We start from the raw sequence: 20,625 nt of genomic DNA on the forward strand, positions 1-20,625 counted from the left end.
AAAAGCTAACTACAGTTAGCTAGAAGTTCGTTTATAACTAAAAGGCTAATAGGTTTATATCTTTATTGCAATTCTGGATTTAGAAACACATCTACTTTCACACATCATTTCCAGCCGCTTGTGCTAAGTGTTGTCCATTCAGAAAGAAAAAGGCAAAGTGTTTTAGGGAAAAACGATGCATGAAATTATTTCAAATATATCCAAGTGAGAAACAAAGAAACAGTGAAACTTGACATGAATAGAAAAGAATAAGATATGTTTAGTAAAATATAGAATTTGCTATATGATGTGGAGAGTTAAGCTTACATTCAGTTTTTCACAGCAGACCACTAAATGTATCCCAACAAAAGCATTGCCATTTTTTGATACAGAATTGCCTCAGTTGGTAAAATCCTAGTTCAGCAGGGGATATGTAATTTATAACCCAATTTATAAAAGAAATTACTACTTTAAGGGGGAAAAAAAAATATTTACTGTTGGACAAAATATGGTGCAGAAAATGCTGATGAAACAAAATTAGAGAACTGCTGCAGATGGGTTGTCTTACAAAGAAATATGAAGTGGTATACAGACAATTTAAGTCAAAGAGTCACTAAAATAATTTTTACATCATTTTGCTGGCACCAGGCTGACTGCTAGGATATAGGCATAAATTATCTAGGGGAATTATATTCAGAAGTTTCAATGTTATCCATAAGAGTGGGAAGCTTGGCAGAAACAGGCCTATTTTCCCTTCACAAAGCCATCTTTAAAACAAAACATTCACCCATAAATATATTCACCGCTATTTCATCTTATAACATGGCAAGGAGGTACCGAACTGAACAGGTAGAGAAAAGTATACAAAGGTACAGAAATAGTATACATATATAATCATGTTTACTATATCTACATGTTTCCTTCACCTGGAAGGAACAAACCACACAATTCATACTTTGGTCTTAGAATTCTGTACAATTTCTTTAAATCATCACAGTCATCTATATAAAGATTATCTACAAAGAGCCTGATGAAAGAAAATCTATATTAAAATCAATACTCAAATACAGAAAAGGAATCCCTTTATTTCTTTATTTTCACATACCTTGATGGATATTTTAAGGAGTAAGCAGCAGCCAGGAATCCACCTAGGTTGTGTCCAAGCAGAATCATTTTTTCTAGCCCCACCTCCTTTCTCCATTCTTCTATGGATTCCACAAACTGATTTTCTGCTTCCCGAGCATCAGTGTCAAAGTGTGGTCTACTGCTACGCCCAAATCCCAAGAGATCGAAAGCATGAACGGTCCTGTTCTCACAGAGATCTTCAAAGTTGAGAGCCCACAGTCCAACACCTCCTCCAAACCCATGCAGGAGAACAAGTGGAGTTTTATTTGAAAGGTCTGGAGAGAACGTCAGTGTCCATATTTTATTTCCATTAGATATATACACGTATCTTTTATTGTATATGCTTGCAATACCTGGAGAAAAAAGGGGAAAAAATTGTGTTGCTACACACACCTGACAAAATACAAAGTACATTCTACTGAAACCACGTTTCAAATAGCAGCTTCTTTCAAAGGAGATAGCTTCTAATCAAATATCTACATAAGTAAAAAATGAAAATGTAATTTAAAACCTGTTTATTTCATCACAGTGTGAAAGATATAATTAAAAACTTCTCTCATTATATTCAATGTTAATTTATAAAAAATCTAGTTATATCTATGAAACTTATTAAAACCCAAAGACTTACATTTTAGCATTTTGTCCTCAGCCTCTTTAAGGTGTAGCAGTGATGTGGGACACCAGGCAGGAAGCCAGCTGAATAACCATCCGAACCTACAACACAATACAGAATAAAAATGTCTTGAGCAGCATGTAAGGTAATTTTTGGCAATGATTCTTTGAAGACATTTCTTTTGCTGCTCTTCATAAGACAGCCCACGTTAAGCACCTGGTGTGAAGAACACTATTTTTGCAGTGGGAGGGAATTCATTTTTTCCTTTTTTATAAAATAGCATCACAAACAGGGGCATTCTTCAAAGGGTGAGCAGTTTTTCCACCATGTCCTCCTATCACAGCATACTGATCTGGAGACATGAACCCTCACATCAACCCAACTAGCTTGGCAGGATATGTAACAATCACTGGAGTTTCCAGCCTCCTCTCAAGTTACTTTGGAAGTCTGCCTGCACATGCATAACCTTGCATGAACCTATTCTTTCCAAAAAAGCTGCCTTCACCAGCCTAACCTGAACTGATTATTATTCTAAATTTTAAAAGTTAAAAATAAGCAGGTTTATCCTACCAAGCAAAAACCTAGGAGTTTAATTATGAACTTAGAAACAAAGTCCCAGAGGAAAACAAACCAGCAATTCCCTCAACAGAAGCTGCTTTTCTAGCTGTCAGTTGCTATCTTGGTACTGCCAGCTTGACCATGAGAGCAGGGGGAATGACTCAGCTGGCAGCATTGCCCAGCCCAGTGTTGCAAAGGATACAGCAATTTGGTACAGCTCTTCCTGGGTGCTAATCTACCCCCTGTTTTTAAGACAGAACCTTATTTTTCCATCTCTCACCTGCTTCTAAGTGGCTTAGACTACCAGTGCAAAGCTGCCACTGCAGGACCATTCCTTGCAGGGAAGAGGATGTCAGTCACCAAATCAACTTTCTCTAGCACTCTCTTTCTACACTGAACTGCTTTCCTGTTAGTTACAGAATTTTCAGGACTGAGAGTATTAGTTATACAACAACTAATGCTGAAAGACTATTAAGGTTACTAATGTCCAGTTTTTCAGTGTGCACAACACATCAGTAATAAATTAAAGATTGGGCCCCACAAGTTCTTTACCCAAAGCATCTTCTCCACACATTCTAAGGGGCTGACCTACTACAGCTGCATAGCTCCTTAAGTTTATGATATGACATGGAAGGTTTTATAGGAATGCACAATGCAACTGCAAGCAACATTTTTCAGATTCATAGAAACCTGTGAGGGGACATTAAGAAACCTGTGAGGAGACATTAAGAAAAAAAAGCCCCAAACCATATCTGAACAGAAAGTATTAATCATCCAATCACACAGACCCATTGCTATTCAGTATTATTTACTCCTCTACACTGATATCTGGCTGTTCTGTAAATAACCTTCCTGACCCAACAGATCACTGGAATTGCTCTAAGGAGGGACCATGGGAATTGTTTTCTTCATTTAAATTGTGGGGCTGGGAACAGATGTTTGTACATCCTTCCATGCCATGTGCTCATGCAATCTAAGAAATGAATGAACTTAGCACCTTATAGGAAAACGGGCATCCAAGTATTCTGCTTCCACATTAAACTATGCATTTATTTAAAAGTAAGATCTTTAAGAAGTTAAAGCTGGGACAAGCCAGAAGTAATTTCACCCACAAGTAACCGTGAAATCCGAGTTTAACAACAACACTAATTGTGTCCAGAGCTATGAATTACTCTGGTAAATTATTAAACAACAGCTAGGTCACCACTCCTCTGAGTCAAGCTTTCTGCTAGTTACATGCTCAACTAGGCATTTTCATTCTTAACTCTTGTGTGAGAAACAAAACCAGTCACCATTTCCCCTAAGCTGAAACTCAATGTACTGTTTCTTCTCAGGAAAACCACTACATCAGTGATCTTATTTATTTATTCACAGAAATGTAAAGCTGCAACATATCAACAAGAAAATAGTACAGGGATATGACCACAATGAAATAGAAGTGATGTCTACAGATCACAGTCCCAGAATTCTATCTCCTAATCTTAGGGAGGCACCTGGATACTTAAGAAAATTATTTAGGAAAACATATCAGAATGGTAAAGTTGCCCACTCCTTCTTTTGTTACTTACAAGAACTGTTTACAAATACTTAGATTTTAATTCAAAAGAGGCATTGCATACATGTACAGTTTGACAAATACAGTCAGCAAGCTGAAGCTTTTAAAATTAAAACTATGTTTGCAATTCTGTCCTGTTGTACTTGCTGAACTAAAAGAGTAAGTGGTAAAGGCTTTCAGGCAAAAAAAAAGTGAGTATTTTTTAGAAATACTATTTTAGGAAGAAAATATTTTGTTACCTATAGTCAAGACTTAATCCTTTGTTTGCCTCCTTCCAGAAAAGATTTACTACATCGCTAGATGCTTTCCACACATGCACAACAAACATTCATTTAATTATATTTGAATATTTTTTCTGATAACTTTGGAAGGCTATAGTTGTATAATTTCTTTTGTACATCTGTGCTAAATGTGTCTTCTACATGCATACAGGAAACTCCACTGCTTACATGGTCTATCATTTTTATTTCTGTGATATAAAGTCGTAAGTGCTACACAATGTCAAAAATGAAGCAATGGACCTTTCAAAACAGTGTGCACACCAGCAATGGAGATGAGTTATGGAAGAAAACAAAAGATTCCAGCAGTAGCTCCACTTTGAAAGTGAGCTACCCACTGCCAGAAGAGGCAGACCCCACACTGCTCTCATCACCCACCACTTCCTTTACACTCTGTTCCCACCTTCTTTTTGTCAAGTCAAGAGCAGAATCTTGTATTTTGAGGAGTTAGGAGGTCAACTGGCCTGAGCTGCTTGCTAGTTCAGAAAGCGGGAAATAAATCTGGCAACTGACAGCCCAATTTTTTGTAATTTTTTACCAAATGTACTTACAGGTTGTACATATCAAATTATCAAGGCACATAACCAGTGGAATTTAACCTGTGTGTGCGTTTGTGGCCATGTAGTAACATAACCCATTGTGCACATCCACGCTAAAATAATCAATAACCGGCAGTAGGGCAAAGCATTACATAGGGTGATTCCTTGCATCTTCAATTTGGGGTTAGTTACATTCTTCACATCCATCTGAAAATGCCTGGAGTAAGAGAGGCTGGAAAAATCAGAGGCTAGCAGGTGGGGTGGCTGCTGGCCTGCCAGGCATTCAAAGAAATCACTCTCTCTGCCAACAGACCTCTACACACACTTCCACACTTGTTCTAACACATCTAGGGAAGGAGACCAGAAGGTAAGGGAAAGCCCTGGAGACACCCACTGAATGACCTTAGCGAAAGCCAAGGTGATTAGTGTCAGCCTAGGAGATTAGTGGGGACCATCAGTAGCCTATGTTGATGATTAAACACCGTAATAAATAATGCAAACAAAAGGGACTCATGCACAAACATCTGACTAAGTGGAGCCGCAACCACCACAGGCAGGGGCCAAGCCACCACACAGGATCTAATACATTGGCTGGTTGGAGCAAGTGTTCTGAGACCATGCTTGCAAGCGTAAGAAAGGATAAAAATAAATAATTATTACTATATTTTGACACTTAATGAGTGAATAAACATTGTGTTAAGTGTAGCTCAGGGTAATACTGCTTGTCCTTGGATGCTTGAAGGTTAATTTGAATCAAGCTCTTACTGTCAGCACTGCTTGAATTGCCTGAGAGTAACTTTCAAAAGAACTGAGAATCAAATAGAGGCAGAAGTACAAGTGAGCCTGACCCACCCATTCACCTCCACTACTCAGATCAAACCAAATGAAGAATGTGGGAAATTGGTTGTACCACCAATTTTGGAGCTTTCTGTCAGCTCCATTAACCCAACTCAGCTTGGTGAGAATTGACTCCATGCAACACAATTAATGGATCTGCAGCCAGTCACAAATTTGACATACTCACAAAAAGTTTGTGAAAACTTAAGATACTGCTGAAGAATTGAAAACATATATTCTAACAATGAGGTATGTACTGAAACAGCTGAGCAGTCTATTTGATTTCTGGCTTGCAGTGTGGATTTAAAAAATGGAAGCTCTATCACATATATTCAGCTGACAGAAGTTGCTTATAACTCTATCCAGGAGATATAAATGTACAGAAATGAAGCTCATTCTCTCCTTTTTCAAGCTCACAATTTACCTGCATTAAAGTTATATGAATGCATGGCTTACAAGATGTAGCAAGCTTGAAACCATTCAATGGAGGCATCTCCCCACATATACCAGCATTGCAGACCTAGCTGACATGACCCATGGAAAGTCTGTGGGGCAGAACAGCAAACCAAAAACCCTGGGGTTTGCAAACAGGTTGCAAAAAGGTAACAGAATTCCTCCAAAGCAGAGTAAACAAATACAATACCCTTTGCTACATGATTACCTGTCAAAAATTTCTGACCCACCAAGACAGGACATGCAAAAACCTTAGAAAGGTGTTGAATATAAAATCAGCTTTTCACTAAGAATTTTGAAGTAAGTATGGTAATCAAAACTCCCAATACAGATCAAAAACCATGCAGCAGTGACAGGAGCATGGAGAACAGATTTTCCTGTCACAAAGAATTATTTGGACTTTAAAATTACATCAGTAAGGAAGCCAGTGCTCAGATTATACAACAAATACACAGCAACTTGTGAAGGAAGGTTTATGGGAAAGTAACTGAATGCACAAACAACAGAGCTGCACATCTGTTTGTCTTCCTCTCAGGAAACAAATGCATTTAATATTTTTAATTGAACTTTTGCAGACAATATTGCAAACTACCAAGATTTTAGCTAGGGAGCAAGCTCAAAAAGGCTGAAACATAGAGTGAACTCACTGGTAAACTACTTCAAGCTTTACCCTTTACCCTTAAATCTTCTTAGAATGAAGTTGATCTCTGAAAAACCCTAACCCCTACCTCTCCTGACTCTCAGAATTAATTTCAACCATTTAGAAGTGAGTAAGGACAGAAAAAACAAATTAATGCAGAGAATTTGGTACTGTTTCTGCCCAGCACCAAGAGGAATGGCACTGGGATTTTCAGGATCTTTCACCTGACAATGCAGCTATATAAGCACCCAGCAATTTGAGCTAGCTCCAATTTAAGAGACTCTTACACTGTAACAGAAAAAAACAAAGGTAATCTATTGGAAAGGCAGCTCAGATTCTACTCTCTTGTTTATGCATAAAGTACTTTTGCAGTACTGGGCTAGCAAAGGAATTCAAAATTGCCAATATGTTGAAATCTAAATATAAGCAACATAAGGTTCACACTTCTAAGGTCTTACATAAACCTCGTCCCATAAAAACACCATGTTAAATCTCACAACTCATTCAGCCCTTTCAGTTGTTACAGAAATACTAAGAAAGGGCAAAAAAGAAGTGAAAAGAAGCATCAGGTATTCATAACTGATAAAGAGGTCAGCATATAAAATTTATGGCAAAGTGCCAATTTTAAAAATAAAACTGTTTTATTATAATGCTCTATAAACACTTTACAGCTAACACAAGATGGATGCTTAAATGAAGTAACTACAGATACCCTTTTATTATTTTCATTATCTCCTTTTTACTGGATGCTTTCTGCATTTTCCTCAGCATCAGCAGTAGTCTAAACAAAGCTTAAGAGTACATAGGATGGTTTCTTCCACCATCAACACCACTAAGTTTTCAGAGCAAATTCTGTATTTGGTTGCTAAATTTCAAGTTTATGGGTAATAACCCAAAAAAAATAAAAAGCAAAAGAAACAGTTAAGGATGACACAATCAAACAGAACTTTCTATGTCAAAATGTCAGAGAAAAGTAGCAGGTTTACATCTGGCTCATTTCTATACATGACAGAATTGAGTTATAATAAACTTTTCCTTTCCCATTTCATTAATTTAATAGCCTGCATTATGAGGCTATTGGGTGCTGTTTACATGACTGATTATGGTAAGAATTGATCCTTCTTTGTTAAGAGTTACCAGCAACATCACCATGGCAAGAACCCTATGTAAAGAAAAACATTTTAGTAATCACTATATCCAAGGTCCATCTTGGTCGCTGTTCTTTCTGCCAGATCTGTGAGATTCAGGTTTAAAAGGCACTAGATTTTAAAGCAAGTAATTATGGTTTAACACAGCTACAGAAAAGCTGGAAAGTTAACCAGCAGACCTATGAACTATCAAGGTGGAAAGAAAGACTGTGAGTCAAGGTGGAGGACATGAAGCTTTTAAGTCAGAGCTGCCACTGACAGACAGTAACATATAATCATGACATCAAGTCCACATTTAACTAGGCAGGGATGTTTCTGCAACAAGGCTCAGGATATGATTTCATGAGAACCTCAAGAGCATAAACAATTTTAGGAGTCCTTGAAGTCCTTCATTCCTGCCCCTAAAGTGCAGCATGTTCTTTCATGCTTATGTCTTCTGAGAGAAGTGAATATAGTCAGAATCATTCAGGCATACACAGTAACTGTTGTTGTGAAGGCTGTGTAGCCAGGGACAAAGCTTCTGCAAGTACAATAGAAGTCAGATGTAGCAACCACAACAATTTGAATGAGATGTTCCTAGGACAAAACACTCTGGCAGTTGCAGACAAAAATCAGGAGAAGAAAAACATTCCATGTTTCACTTTCATTGCATGAACAGACTAAAAATCCTCAGGGAGAGACCTTGAAGTGCATACTGAAGAGGCAAGACCCAGAAGCAAGCATCAGGAACAGTATGGGAACAAAAAGACTCCTTGCTTTAAGAAATGTCTGTTTACCATTTTCACAAGGAGACAAAAAAAATGGATGAAATCATTGTCAACAGGTTAAAAAAGGGTAACTTTTTTTTTTCCCCCCAGATGACATTATAACCCTGCTCATAAAGTTCTGTTTAGATGAGTTTTGAGCCAAGATGTTCCATGCAATTAGATGTTGTGAAACTCTTGGATACTTCAGTAATGTTAAAACAGAATGTTTTGAAAACCTCTGCATAATATTTCTAGGAAGTGTAACATACATCAGCCCCATTCCAACACAAAACCCATGATAGGTTATTGCAGAATATTTCTCTACATTAGGGAAGAGGTGAAAACAATGCATTCCTCATGTACTTACTGCATCTTGAACTCTGTCTTCAGAACATTCAACATCAGAATTAATAGAAAAATCCAGAAGCAAGATTTATTACAGTTTTTATCAAAATTAACTATTACTTACCAAATTAACTTGAAAATGTACCTAACGAACATGAATCCATAACCAATGAGATTTTCTGGCTATTTTAGAGATATTAAAGTTTATTTTAAAGTGACTATTTTGAGTCATTTGAGCAACCTGAGCAATCAAGAAGTGGAGAGGACCTACAATTCTGCTTCCTTCCATGTTGGACCTCAGACACAGGTACACCTTGCAGTATAATTTGCATCATTACAGCCTCCTTCCCCTTTCTTGAGTCTCGCAGGACTGCCTTTTTTTTTTGTTTTGTTTTTAAACCATACATATCCTTTTTTCTATGCTTTTATAATTTCTTCCACCCTCTTTCTAGCTATACCCAAAGGTGCCCATTTCAGGGCAAGTGCTTTTTCAGTATGTACCACAAGAATGAAGTTTACCCACGGAGTGTCACTCAAGCCTGCCACCTGCAATGCTCATACTGCTTACAAAGCAGCTGTGATAGCACCCAACTCAGTTTCACATTCTTATTTAAAAGCTTAAAAAAATATTCAAAGAAAAAAACATATTAGCAACTACATACCAAGTATGGAATAACACGAGAATACAGAGAAAAAGATGCAGAGGAGAAGGGGGAAGCCACACAGCTCTACTAAAACTCCTCAACACTGTAACAGAAACCACGGGTTAGGTACCACAGAGGTCACACCTCTGCCCCCTCCGCAGTAAACTCACATCAGATAGAACTTGGCAATGCCACCCATTTCACGTGTTTTTACAAACAACACAGTGCACACTGCAGTAAGAATTTGTGAAGAAAAACATAACTAAAATTAAGGAAATTAAAATTTTCTCTTGGTACCCCTCAGATGTTATTCAACTTTGTACTGCTCTTATTTTATTCATACATCAACTGATGTACTCCTGCTGCCCTTCAGATATTGCATGACTTCAACCTTGCTTAATCCTTGTCAGCCTTCTCATATCTACCATGCCAGCAGCCCACATTTCAGCCTGTTCCCAAATTCCATCAAACTGGACAAGAGCAAAGCACACATGCAACAGGCACCTCTCACTAACCTGCACCATTGCCCATCCACACTACACTGCTTCTCTTTTAGTAAAATTCTGTTGGATATCGTGCAAAATTTAGATCACAACATCAGAAGGTGAATATTTTCATTTTTCCATAATGGCCCATATAAAAACACAGATCTAAGACTACCTAAAACTATGATCACTTCCCTCAGCTCCAAACATGCTATACACAAACTCCACTTGTACACAAGTATCAATACACTCTGAGGGTTGTTTCAGTGCAACTCATTAGAGCAGCTTCTGTGATGTGTTCCTTTATCATAGTCACCTAAGGTGACAGAGTTACCTATGTCAAAATTTAAGAACTGGTATTCAACATTTTAGACTCACTATCCGCATTTCCATTTTCTGGAAAACCTAAGAGGTGCACAACCCTTTTGACCACAGACTACTACATCTTGCACCACAAATGCTTTAGATGTCAAGGAAGTGTAAATAGTGTTAAGAAGTTAAATGGATCTAAAAAGTCATCACATCAAAAGTCCCCTTACGGAAAGGTAAAGATGTAATTAAGAAGCTTTTGGTGTCAGTATGACACCAAATTACTAAATGCAACCAAGAAAAAAAATGCTACAATGGTCTGTTAGAGCTCTAACCCACCTCATTTCTGTATTTTGCCCTTTGCCACACCCTTCTCTCCCTCACTTCAATATATGAGCAGACTTTCTCAATAGCAACAGGTGCTCTTACATCTCCTTTTAGAGAATGCATTTATTTTATGCTCGTGTCTTCCCCTTGTGACCTTTCCACAGTCATCTTGAATTTTCTAGTATAACACACTCAGAGCACCTTCCCTCTCTGCCATTCCCCACCATGTCACCATGTGTTCTTGCTGCCACTTCAAATCCTCCTTCTACCCTCTTAACCTTATTCCAGATCAACCTCATCCCCTTACACAGCTTCACTGACTCACAAATCTCTCTTCTCCACTGACCTCTCTCCTGCTGCTCAGCTTCTCATCTGGATCTTTCTGAGCCAATATAAATGCAGACACTCACCTTTCCTCTCATGCCCTCTTCTCCCTGGCTGTCAATGCAAACCATGTACAAAAAACCATCCCAAAAGAATGTCAGAATTGCAAGTAAATACTCAGAAGTTATGAAACACAAGCATCAAAATTTCCTCAGCAAGAAATCTTAATAAACCACTATATAAAATAAGAGACATTTTAATAGTTTGTCAGCTGGGAGAGTTGTTCAGAGTCTCCCACAGAAGTTCAGAACAGTCAGAGAACCCCCAGCACACAGACACTGTCCCTTTCAAACAGGTAGGTCTCTGACTGGGTCTATCAGCCCCAGCAGGCTCTAAAACAACTTTTCCTATACTCAAATATACATGCAATGCTGGCTAGAAATGATGTTCCGATGTTCTCCAATGACCCATAATCACCAGCACTATAGCAGTCCCACAGCTAGTTGCCCCTCTGGATTTATAGCTTCACTGTCATTTCCACTGGGGCTAAGATCTCTCCTAATTCTACTTTGGCAGCTTCTGAAGAAGTGTCTTTGTTTGATACTTGGAAAGTGGGGTTATGAGCATCTTTCTTCTGCTACCAGAATGAGAAGACAGCCCCTGCTACATTTTGCCATCTTTTCCTCTCTCCCTTTAGTCTGCATTAGGAGAAATGAGAGATCTTGATGAACACTGACCTTGCCTCACAAAATTCATACAAGCACCAGAAACCATTAGAAATAATCCCATATATGCCTGAAAACCTGCTCATACAAATACCTTCTGATGAGCTCATGCATGTAATAGGCTTTAAGTACTGAAGCTGTGACTGACACAACTCCGCCAGCTAAAAAGATAAAATCAGAAAAGAGGAAGGAAATGACCTTTAACCTTTTTCCACATCTGCTTTCCACACTGCACTTACATCTCACTCAGTTTTTAAAAATACAAGTGGTAGCTACCAAACTTGTGTTTGGTCACCTGCACTACAGGAAAGAAGAAAAGTAAGAGGACCCTGCTTTCAGCAGCCTACCCACTCAGTTTGCTTTAAAACCTACATCATGTAACCAGCAAAAATTCTGAGTTGAGAGTGTCCATTCATGCTGTAACACTGTGAACCATCCTACCAGGAGAAGACACAGGCTCTATCAAGCCTAATAAACTATTCCTCTTTTATTAATCAAACAGCACACTTCAAAACTGAGTTCTGTAATACAAACAAGCTTGAAGGATAACACAAAAATGATTGTGAACGCTAGTGTTAGAGCGTATGTCTTTACTCCAAGCCACTACTTTGTGAGACTAAAGGCCAATTACAAGGAATTTGATGTGGGCTTGTAACTGCAGATGTCTTAAAGTTTTGTTTTAAAGAAAATGATTCTATTTATCTCAGAGGGGGAAAAAAACCCCCAGTATTGCAGTTTGGGGATCTCCTTCTGTATGTATACACACATTTAGTAGCTGTTCTTCCTAGTTATATTACAAGCCATAAGCAGCCTTGCTGCATCCACAGTTAATAAGTGAATTCAATACTGGCAAAAGGCTCACACGAGGCTGTCTGCCTCACAGGCAGAACTCTCCATCTAAAACCTACACAAAGAAGGTCCAAGGCTGTAAACAGGTTTGGAAATCACTAGCAGGTGACATGTTAACCAAACAATCACTGTCACTGTGACTACTAAAGCATTTGCTTAGTTAATCTTCTGATTCAAAGTTAGGACAGGGCCATGAATAGTTTTCATCAGTATTTTTCAGCTGAGATCCTCCAGAAAGCAAATGAACCACTATTATTCTGTTTTCACCATGCTTTGCACAGTTACCAAACTGCAACAAAACAAGTGTGTTGCATAACAAGTTGAGTCATAGTATTGTTTTCAAAGCAGATAAACTTTGCATTTATTCTTTGTGTGCACCTGTCACTAGTAATTTAATCTAGGGGTTTGATGGTATATTGTAACTTCCTACCACTGCCATGGCATTCTAAATGAAAAATCATTTAACGTATTTCTCTTGCTTATAAACTTCCCCTGGGTACTGACCACTGATCGACTTCAAAACATGAACAAATGCTAATTTTAATTACTGCTAGAAACTGACCAATAAAAGCACTAATATTTCAACACAAATGCACTTTTTGAATTAATGGAAAAGGATGATGACATTTTGTTCTTAGAAGTCTTTAGTGAGTTGGGAAGTTTACTCTGAAAAATACCACAACAACATCTCATAATTCAGAAGTTCTGAAAACTAACACCCCTTAAAAGCCACCCAGCTGTGTAAACCACACGAGAAACTTGCAGTAATCCTCTTGAAAATTCAGCCTAACCCTATGTCCAGATCAAGGAGTGTTACGATCCTGCAATCCTGAAAGGCAACTGAAGTTGAGGGCACTTGGCACGGTCTCAGCAGCACTCAGCACTGTGTGATCATAATGCAGTTCAGGCTAATGCTCTGAATGAACACACAAACAAAACTGGCTGAGGCAGAGCTATTTTAAGACTTGCACTTAGAAAACCTGTAAACCAGCAAAAAGAAGCTTTACAAACTACTTGTATTTAAGACCGTGAAGGGGTCAGAAAGAACAAAGAACCAAGAAGAGTTTCACTTGTAGTTTCAGGTGGGTAATGTTGCAGAGGTTGTGTGGAGGTGAAGATAAAGCTATTTTAAGTCTGAGGAGAGGAGGAGAGTGCAGAGTTACAGAGCTGACAAAACTGTACAGTGCTTTGAAAGGAAAGATTTTGGAGTTTGCCTTCAAAATGAGAATGCTGTGTACACATGGTGATAAGGGTGTAACAGGGAATTTGGAAAAAGATGGATAGTTCAGATCTGGTCAGATTGAGCTGGCAGAGCAGGAAAATAGGTAAGATGAAATACCAAAATCCCAAGATGAAAAAAGGACTAAAAAAAGAACAAGACTGAGGATGCAGGTAGTTTTGGAAAATAACAAAACAGACACATACCATGACAACATGCAAATGGCAATATACTTAATTAAGAAGTCATGAATGCATGGCATGATTTTCATGCAAATAGCTGAAGAATTTTAAGTCTGATTTCTCAAAATAACATAAGACTTAATTATGCAAGAAGGGAGATGTAGAAGAAAAGGCAAGAAATTAGTTCTTGAGAACTAGGCAATCAGTAACAGGATATACCACCTAACATTTAAAGCATAGAGAAAGAGGAAAAATTAATGTAAACAATGCATATAAAGCACATTTACACATCTGACAGAAGGAATAAAGCACATGTATGACTAAAGCAGAGCTAGATATATTCTGAGAAAGCACTGTTTGGATTAGAACCATAAAAAATATGATGGAACAAACTGTGAGATAAGTGACCAGCAGGTATCTTAAGTACCTTTGGTAAACAAACTCAGAGATAGGATGAATTATTCTACAGGTACAAACAACATACTTGGGGGGCAATGGAAGGGTGTAAAAATGGGTCTGCAATGGAAGCTTAAGTGTAACAAGAAATAAAGCATACACTAAGAAGGCAAACTTGAGTAAAGAACATGTGAATTGAAGAACAGACCATTGATTAGTAAGTTGCACACAACCATCTGAACATAGACACACAAAAGATATAGTGAGGAACTATGTAATTTCAGGCAGAAGAATGATTATTAGCTATAATAAAGTCATTTATCAAGGGTGTAAGTGGTTACAAACAAGTATTAGAGATACATGTTAAGAACAGGGTCAGGGCAACTTATGCCATAGGAGTTATTTCAGTAGATGTGAATGCCTTGGGACAGCGAAAGGAAAGAAAAAGTTAGCATACAGTACTGGAAATGTTAGAGCAACAGCGCATGCTTGTAATCTATCAATGTGCTCTCATCTCCTACTTATATGAAGTACAGAATGATGACACAGATAGGCTGACAAGTGTACTGTCTGCTCTACATCAAAGTGAACGTACAGAAGGAGAAGATGGGGTATCTATGCACAGATAAAGCCGCAGAGGCACACAGGAGCATGGGCCAGCACTGTACACAGCCTGTGACCTCTGGGGCGCAAAGGGAAGGGTGGATGACAGTCGGAGTGCGCACACACGCCAAAGCAAAGCAGTAGAACAGGCGCAGGGACACGCCTGCAGACAGGTGTGCACTGACAACAGCTGGCCAGCCACGGCCGAGCACCAGGGCAGAAGGAGAAGCAGCGGGGACACGGGCTCGCAGGGAGCCGGCGGCAAACCCTGCCGGGAGCCTGCCCGTGCCACAAGGCGGGAAGCCATGGTAGGAAGGCGGGCTGTGCGGCAGCAAAACATGGCAGGCAGTGTGCCCACACTCCGGGGAGCGCCCGAGCGGCGATGCCGGAGCGGGCAGGGCCGGAGCGGAGCGCGGAGCCCGGCGGGAGCCCGGCGAGGCGGGAGCCCACGCAGCCCCGGCACAGGGGCCGGCCGCCGCCGCCCACAGCCCGCAGCCGGGCCGGCGGCGGGAGGAGACGGGCGAGCAGCACCCGTGGTGGCATGGCACGGCCCGGGCGCCCCGAAAGGCTTCTCGCCGCCGTCCAGAACAGCCGCGGAGAGAACGGGGCTCACACCGCGGTCGCTTCACTCACCCTTCGCTAGGAGCCTCCTCCTCGGCCATGGCGGCGGCGCGGTGGTCGGCAGCTGACAGCGGCGGAGGGGCGGCGGTGGCGGTGACCGGCAGCGCAGCGAGGGACAGCGCAACGGCGGCGGCACCAGCCATCACGGGCTCCTCCCTCTCTTACTCCCTCCCTCCTGCCCGCCCGCCGGCTGCGTCATCCCCGCGGGGCCACCCAGAGCCCCGAGCGCCGCCGAGCGCGGCCTGGCAGCGGCCGCAGAGCCGCGGGCGGACCCCGGGGTGTGTGTGTGTGGGCGCATGGTGCCCCTCAAACGGGAGCGGGTCCCGGGCGCTCCCCAGCCGCCCGCCAGCGGCATGGCTGGAGCAAGGCTCCCGTTGGTTGGCTCCTGATCCCGGGATGGCGGCACAGATGACGCCGGTGCAGAAGGGCCGCGGCTTCCCGGGCGCGCAGAGGGGCGTCCCTGCCCCGTGAGTGTGGGCTCACGGTGCATGTGTGTGTAGGCTGCACTGTGCACACTGTACACTGCGCAGACATAACTGCGTACACACCGGGCATAATGTGCATGTCTACCCCACTGTTCTCCCGCCGAGGGGAACACAACAGGGAGGGTACAACAACGGGCAGTGGCATTGGAGAGGTGGCAAAGCCCCCGTGCCAGCACACAGCTGACAAGTAACGCAGGAGAGGGAGCAGAACCCAAACTAAAGCCTCAGCTCCCCCACAGACATTCCTTTGGCCCACTCGCTCAGCAAGGCCTGCAAAGAGGGCAGCAGGGCTAGCCTGCACTAGGTGTTCCAGGTTGTAATGTTTGTTTTTACGTATAAAAAGGAGTTCTGGATGCAACTTAAGTATTAACTGTCCCTAAGACGATTCCAAGTAGAATGCCTATTGCGATTGTCATTTTCAAGTGTTTTGATAGACTTAAGTGCAGCCGTGCCTATGGGGAGGAGAATGCTGGGGTGTGCTTGTTTTAGACAGCATTTGGCCTCAGAATATTGGTTGTGTTATTGCTCAGCTGCATAAGAACTGCATTTGTGTTGGGCAATCAACAAACCTTAATTGAAACAAAGCAGCAAAGTGCAGCAAGTGGAAGGAGTGGCGAGAAGATTTTAAGTCTTGCGTTTCTTCTGAATTTTGTTGCTGACCTCTAAAGCTGTTTTTAGAAAAACAAATGGGATGATAATTACTGTTTCTTTTGGTTTCTGAAATCCTTTGATAAAAAGTATAAGATGAATTTGGTAATAACTGAAATAATTCTCAGCTAAAACCGTTCTGCAATTTAACAACAGTGATTGTTGAGATTACACAACCTCAGCTGAAGTTTGTTTGGCTGTGTCACAATGGTTTGGCAATATGATATTTTTCTCAGGAGAGTGTATTTATTTTTATTATTGCTCTGAAAATTTTTATTTACAAGAAAAGTGACTGTCAGTGTGTATAGAGCTATATGATTGCTGGCAAAGGTTTGCAAAGATGGTTGCTAGAATTTGCAAACAGCCTGAAACAATAGCTCTGAATGCTATGATTTTATTTCTTTCTAATTTCTATGGAATAGTAAGTTTAGAACCTCATAAATGAGATTTACATCCTACTTACGGAATGTGCAAGTGTTCAGACACAATTATCTCTGTGGTTTTAATTCAGTGGTGCTCACCCGAACAGTAATTGGTTACTCTTGTTTAAGAGTATACTTGTACAAGCAGCGTACTCCCACTTAGCAGTCTTTCTTTCTCTTACTGAGGAATGACTCAGTTTCTTTAGAGCTGATTTGATTATGTGGATAAAACAGCTGGATTTCTGTGCGTGAAGAAATTACTGTGATAATGCTGGTAGAAAAAGACAGTTGTGCATCAGTTGGCTAATGTTGCAGTGGAGTGTCAATGAATAAGGACAGCTATATTATAATGAGAAGCAAATAGTTCAGATGAATTTTTCCATTTTTGTTTTTCAAAAAAAATTCTGGACACTGAAAATATCCCAAAGGCAATGGTCCCTGCTACTGTTTAATCTGTCACTTTTCTGCATTGATGTTTGGTGGGGCTTGTATCTGGCCCTCATTATTGAATTAGTTCACTACCATTCTATGTAATAAGTGGTATGTTAACCATGAGTGAGCTACTTCTCCAAACAGCAGCAGTTGCAGTTTGCAGCTTGCTAAAATCAGTCTGAGCAACAAACTGCAGAGGGGGTTGACTTAGCCAAGTATTACAGACTAAGACTGTTTAAACATGTTTATATGAAAGCAAGGTCATTTATTATGCCTGCTCTTATTTTGACATTTTATGGGGCCTCGGAATAGTAGAGAGAAAGCAAAATAAAAGTGATTGGTTTCTGCAAATGAACCTGTTTGTGATGGTAGGAGGACCTTGGAGCCCTGGGAGAATGCCCCTGGGATCTCATGTCCATATATTGCTGTCACGGGAGGTCTGACTTCCTCTGCTGTGCTCCTTCAGGACAAAAGGCTGTTTGTCAGCTGCATCAGGAACTGGAGGTGCAGGAATTGGAGTTAGCTGTGGCTAAGCCTAAGCAGAAGCCCAAATAGCACTGGAAGATGTAAATTAGGAACTCTGCCCAGAGTCCTGTTGGCTGTGTTTCTCTGGGGAGGGCTCTTTGTGTTAACTGAGGTGTGGGAGGAATCCTGGCGTTAACTGAGCTTCTGCCTGGTTCTGGACCTCAGTACTATGGCAGCAGGATGTTTCAGCCTTGGCTAAGTCATTGAAGAAACAAAAAGTCCTGACTATGTCAGTTTTCAGTGGAGTCTGGAGACCCATACTGTTGGGCCCTCTCAGACCCCAGTTGTCCACAGGGCCACGGCAGCCCTGGACAGCTCGTTCAACTTCTGATCTGTCATACTGCTTTGTGAACTCCGTGCTCCCCTCCAAACTGGAGTGGCAGTTTGAGACCAATGGCAACATGCTTGTTGTGTTTCTGGTGTGTCTGCTCCATGTTTTCCTGTTTCCTAGACATATGTGTGCGTAGACAGAGTTCTAAATGAGTATAGGTTGACCAAGAATTGTTCAAATATTTGGAGATCCTTCTTCACATTCACTTTGCCAACATCTTCCTACCAACATGTCTGCCTGTGGCAAGCATAAGGAGGCTATTTTTACAGATTCCCCGACTCCTGGAAGCTTTGAGGGATGTTGGTGACATGGGAGGCCCTCCTTGAAGCAAGGCTAGTGCTTCACTGTGTTCTTTGTTCCCAAGGCCTGCCTTGCATGGGAAAGCAGTCTGTCTCAGCCTCTTGTCCTTTCACATCCTTGCTGCCCCTTCCAGGACTCATGTCTGATCCCTGGGAGCAAGCTGTCTGTGAACTGGGAAATCAATACACGGTGGCCACGACTGTAAGGGGCCAGTCGTGGACTGAGTATTTGGGACAAACCAGAGTCTCTGAATTTTGGCACTTGAACAAAAGAGGTATAGTTGAAGAGAAGTTTTGCTGGTTTCTTCACCATGATCATGTGATGGGAGTAAAGAACAGAGCAGTCCTGACTGAGCTGCTGTTCGCATCATCTCAGAGTGGGTTTGCATTCATAGCCTCTATCCGCCCTATAGGCAACATTTTGAAAACGTGCCCATGGCAGTTGCAGTAGAAAGTTGAGTAACTGTGTGCAAGAGTCAGCTACGAGAAGGCCAGGAGAAGTTTAAGTGTTCAAGGAGTGAGTGAACTGCAAAGAGGGGGCCTAGATACATATTTATTAATATATCAGTATATTCAGCAGCTGAGGCTGTGACAGGCTGTGTTGCTAGGCAGAACTTCCATCTTGTCATGCTTGGCTATTCCAGAGTTCATGACTCACACCTGACTAACCTAAAATTCCCTCCTAGACACAGGAGTGGCTGTGGAGAGACAAGGTCTCATGTTCTCAGGTGGGTGAGAGGGTGACTGTGTCTGTCTGGGTCATACATGGTCCCTGTGAAGAACCCATGACGATGAGACATTTGCTGCATGAGACAGGGCGTGTAATTTGAGCAGTGTCCCTCTGTCACAACCTTCTTGTTTCCTCTCCCTCGCCTGTCAATACCTACATGAGTTGGAGACAACTGAGCCTTCCAGATTTTCTGGAGAAGTCATCACAGAGCAGTAAGGCTATTCTAGTTTTGATTACATCCAGAAAGAAGCAAGTACCTGAAAAGGTCAGGGTAAGCATTAGTTGAGACTGTACATGACATAGTAGAGTGTTGAGAGATTAGTGATCTGCAGGAACAATGAGTTTCCCCACAAGGAGACCCCACAGGAGTTGGAAGGCAGTTTTCAATGAACTTGGAGTTAAGAAACCAGCTTGGCTAAGTCACTCAAACTGGAGAGACAAACCTACAAGAAAGGAGAAAGTAAGTTAGCTTTTATGTTGGTTGTTAGGGCTGACAATAAAAGTACAACAGAAGCATGTGAGAACAAAATCAGAAGGACAAGCATGAGATGAAATGCAACTAGCGAGCAAAATAAAACCCCCACATCACTCCAGAAGCTCATTAATTGTGTGAAATAGAAAGTGTACTCTAATTGTGAAGTGAGAAGACTAAAAGGTGTCAGGAATGCAGTACCTTCTAGATTTCACTATCTAAGGTAGTAAAATAATGAAATTAATGCATTAGTGAGGTGCATTTTCAGTTAAGAAAAGGGTAGAATGTTTAAGCTGTGTATTTTCAAATCAACCTGAATTCTCTCTTTAATTATGTCCTAGAGTATTTAAAGCTCTTGCTATCAGAATCCCAGTGTCAGTAATCAACATATTTGAGAAGCTATGGATGCTAGGTAGGATGGAGGCAGGCTGTAAAGTGACAAGCCTGGTGAAGAGAGGAAGGCGAAAAAAAAGTATGACGTTATTAAGCAAATTAATTTTTCTAGAAAAATAGTGAAAAATGTATTTGTACATTCCTGAAAGATAATATAGGGATGAGTAATTGGCAACAAGAACTCACATCTTAGAAATCTAATTGCCCTTACAACCACATGACATACATTATGGATAGAGAAGAGCTCTAGATCTAATATGTCTTGATTTTCAGAGAACTTTTTATGTGCTGCCCATATGGAATGTGTGTTCTATGTTGGTTGATGATGTGTGTTCCATGTTGGTCTGCAGCTAGGCGTGTGCAACACTTGTTGGAAAACCAGAGTTAC

At 41.0% G+C, this 20,625-nt stretch overlaps 1 protein-coding gene across 1 annotated transcript in view; it reads right to left on the minus strand.

Moving 5' to 3' along the window:
• Positions 1 to 15,651, minus strand: part of ABHD5 (abhydrolase domain containing 5, lysophosphatidic acid acyltransferase) — a 28,203-nt gene extending 12,552 nt beyond the window's left edge. The window contains exons 1-3 of the mRNA XM_041407848.1: positions 15,513 to 15,651; positions 1,733 to 1,818; positions 1,085 to 1,457 (exon numbers count right to left, since the gene is read on the minus strand). Coding sequence (XP_041263782.1) covers positions 1,085 to 1,457; positions 1,733 to 1,818; positions 15,513 to 15,643 — 590 coding nt within the window. The 5' untranslated portion in view covers positions 15,644 to 15,651. The remainder of the gene's footprint in view (positions 1 to 1,084; positions 1,458 to 1,732; positions 1,819 to 15,512) is intronic.
• Positions 15,652 to 20,625: the final 4,974 nt, after the last annotated feature.

Source organism: Onychostruthus taczanowskii, unplaced genomic scaffold (assembly GCF_017590055.1).
Source record: "Onychostruthus taczanowskii isolate IOZ18803 unplaced genomic scaffold, ASM1759005v1 scaffold28, whole genome shotgun sequence".
NCBI lineage: Eukaryota > Metazoa > Chordata > Aves > Passeriformes > Passeridae > Onychostruthus > Onychostruthus taczanowskii.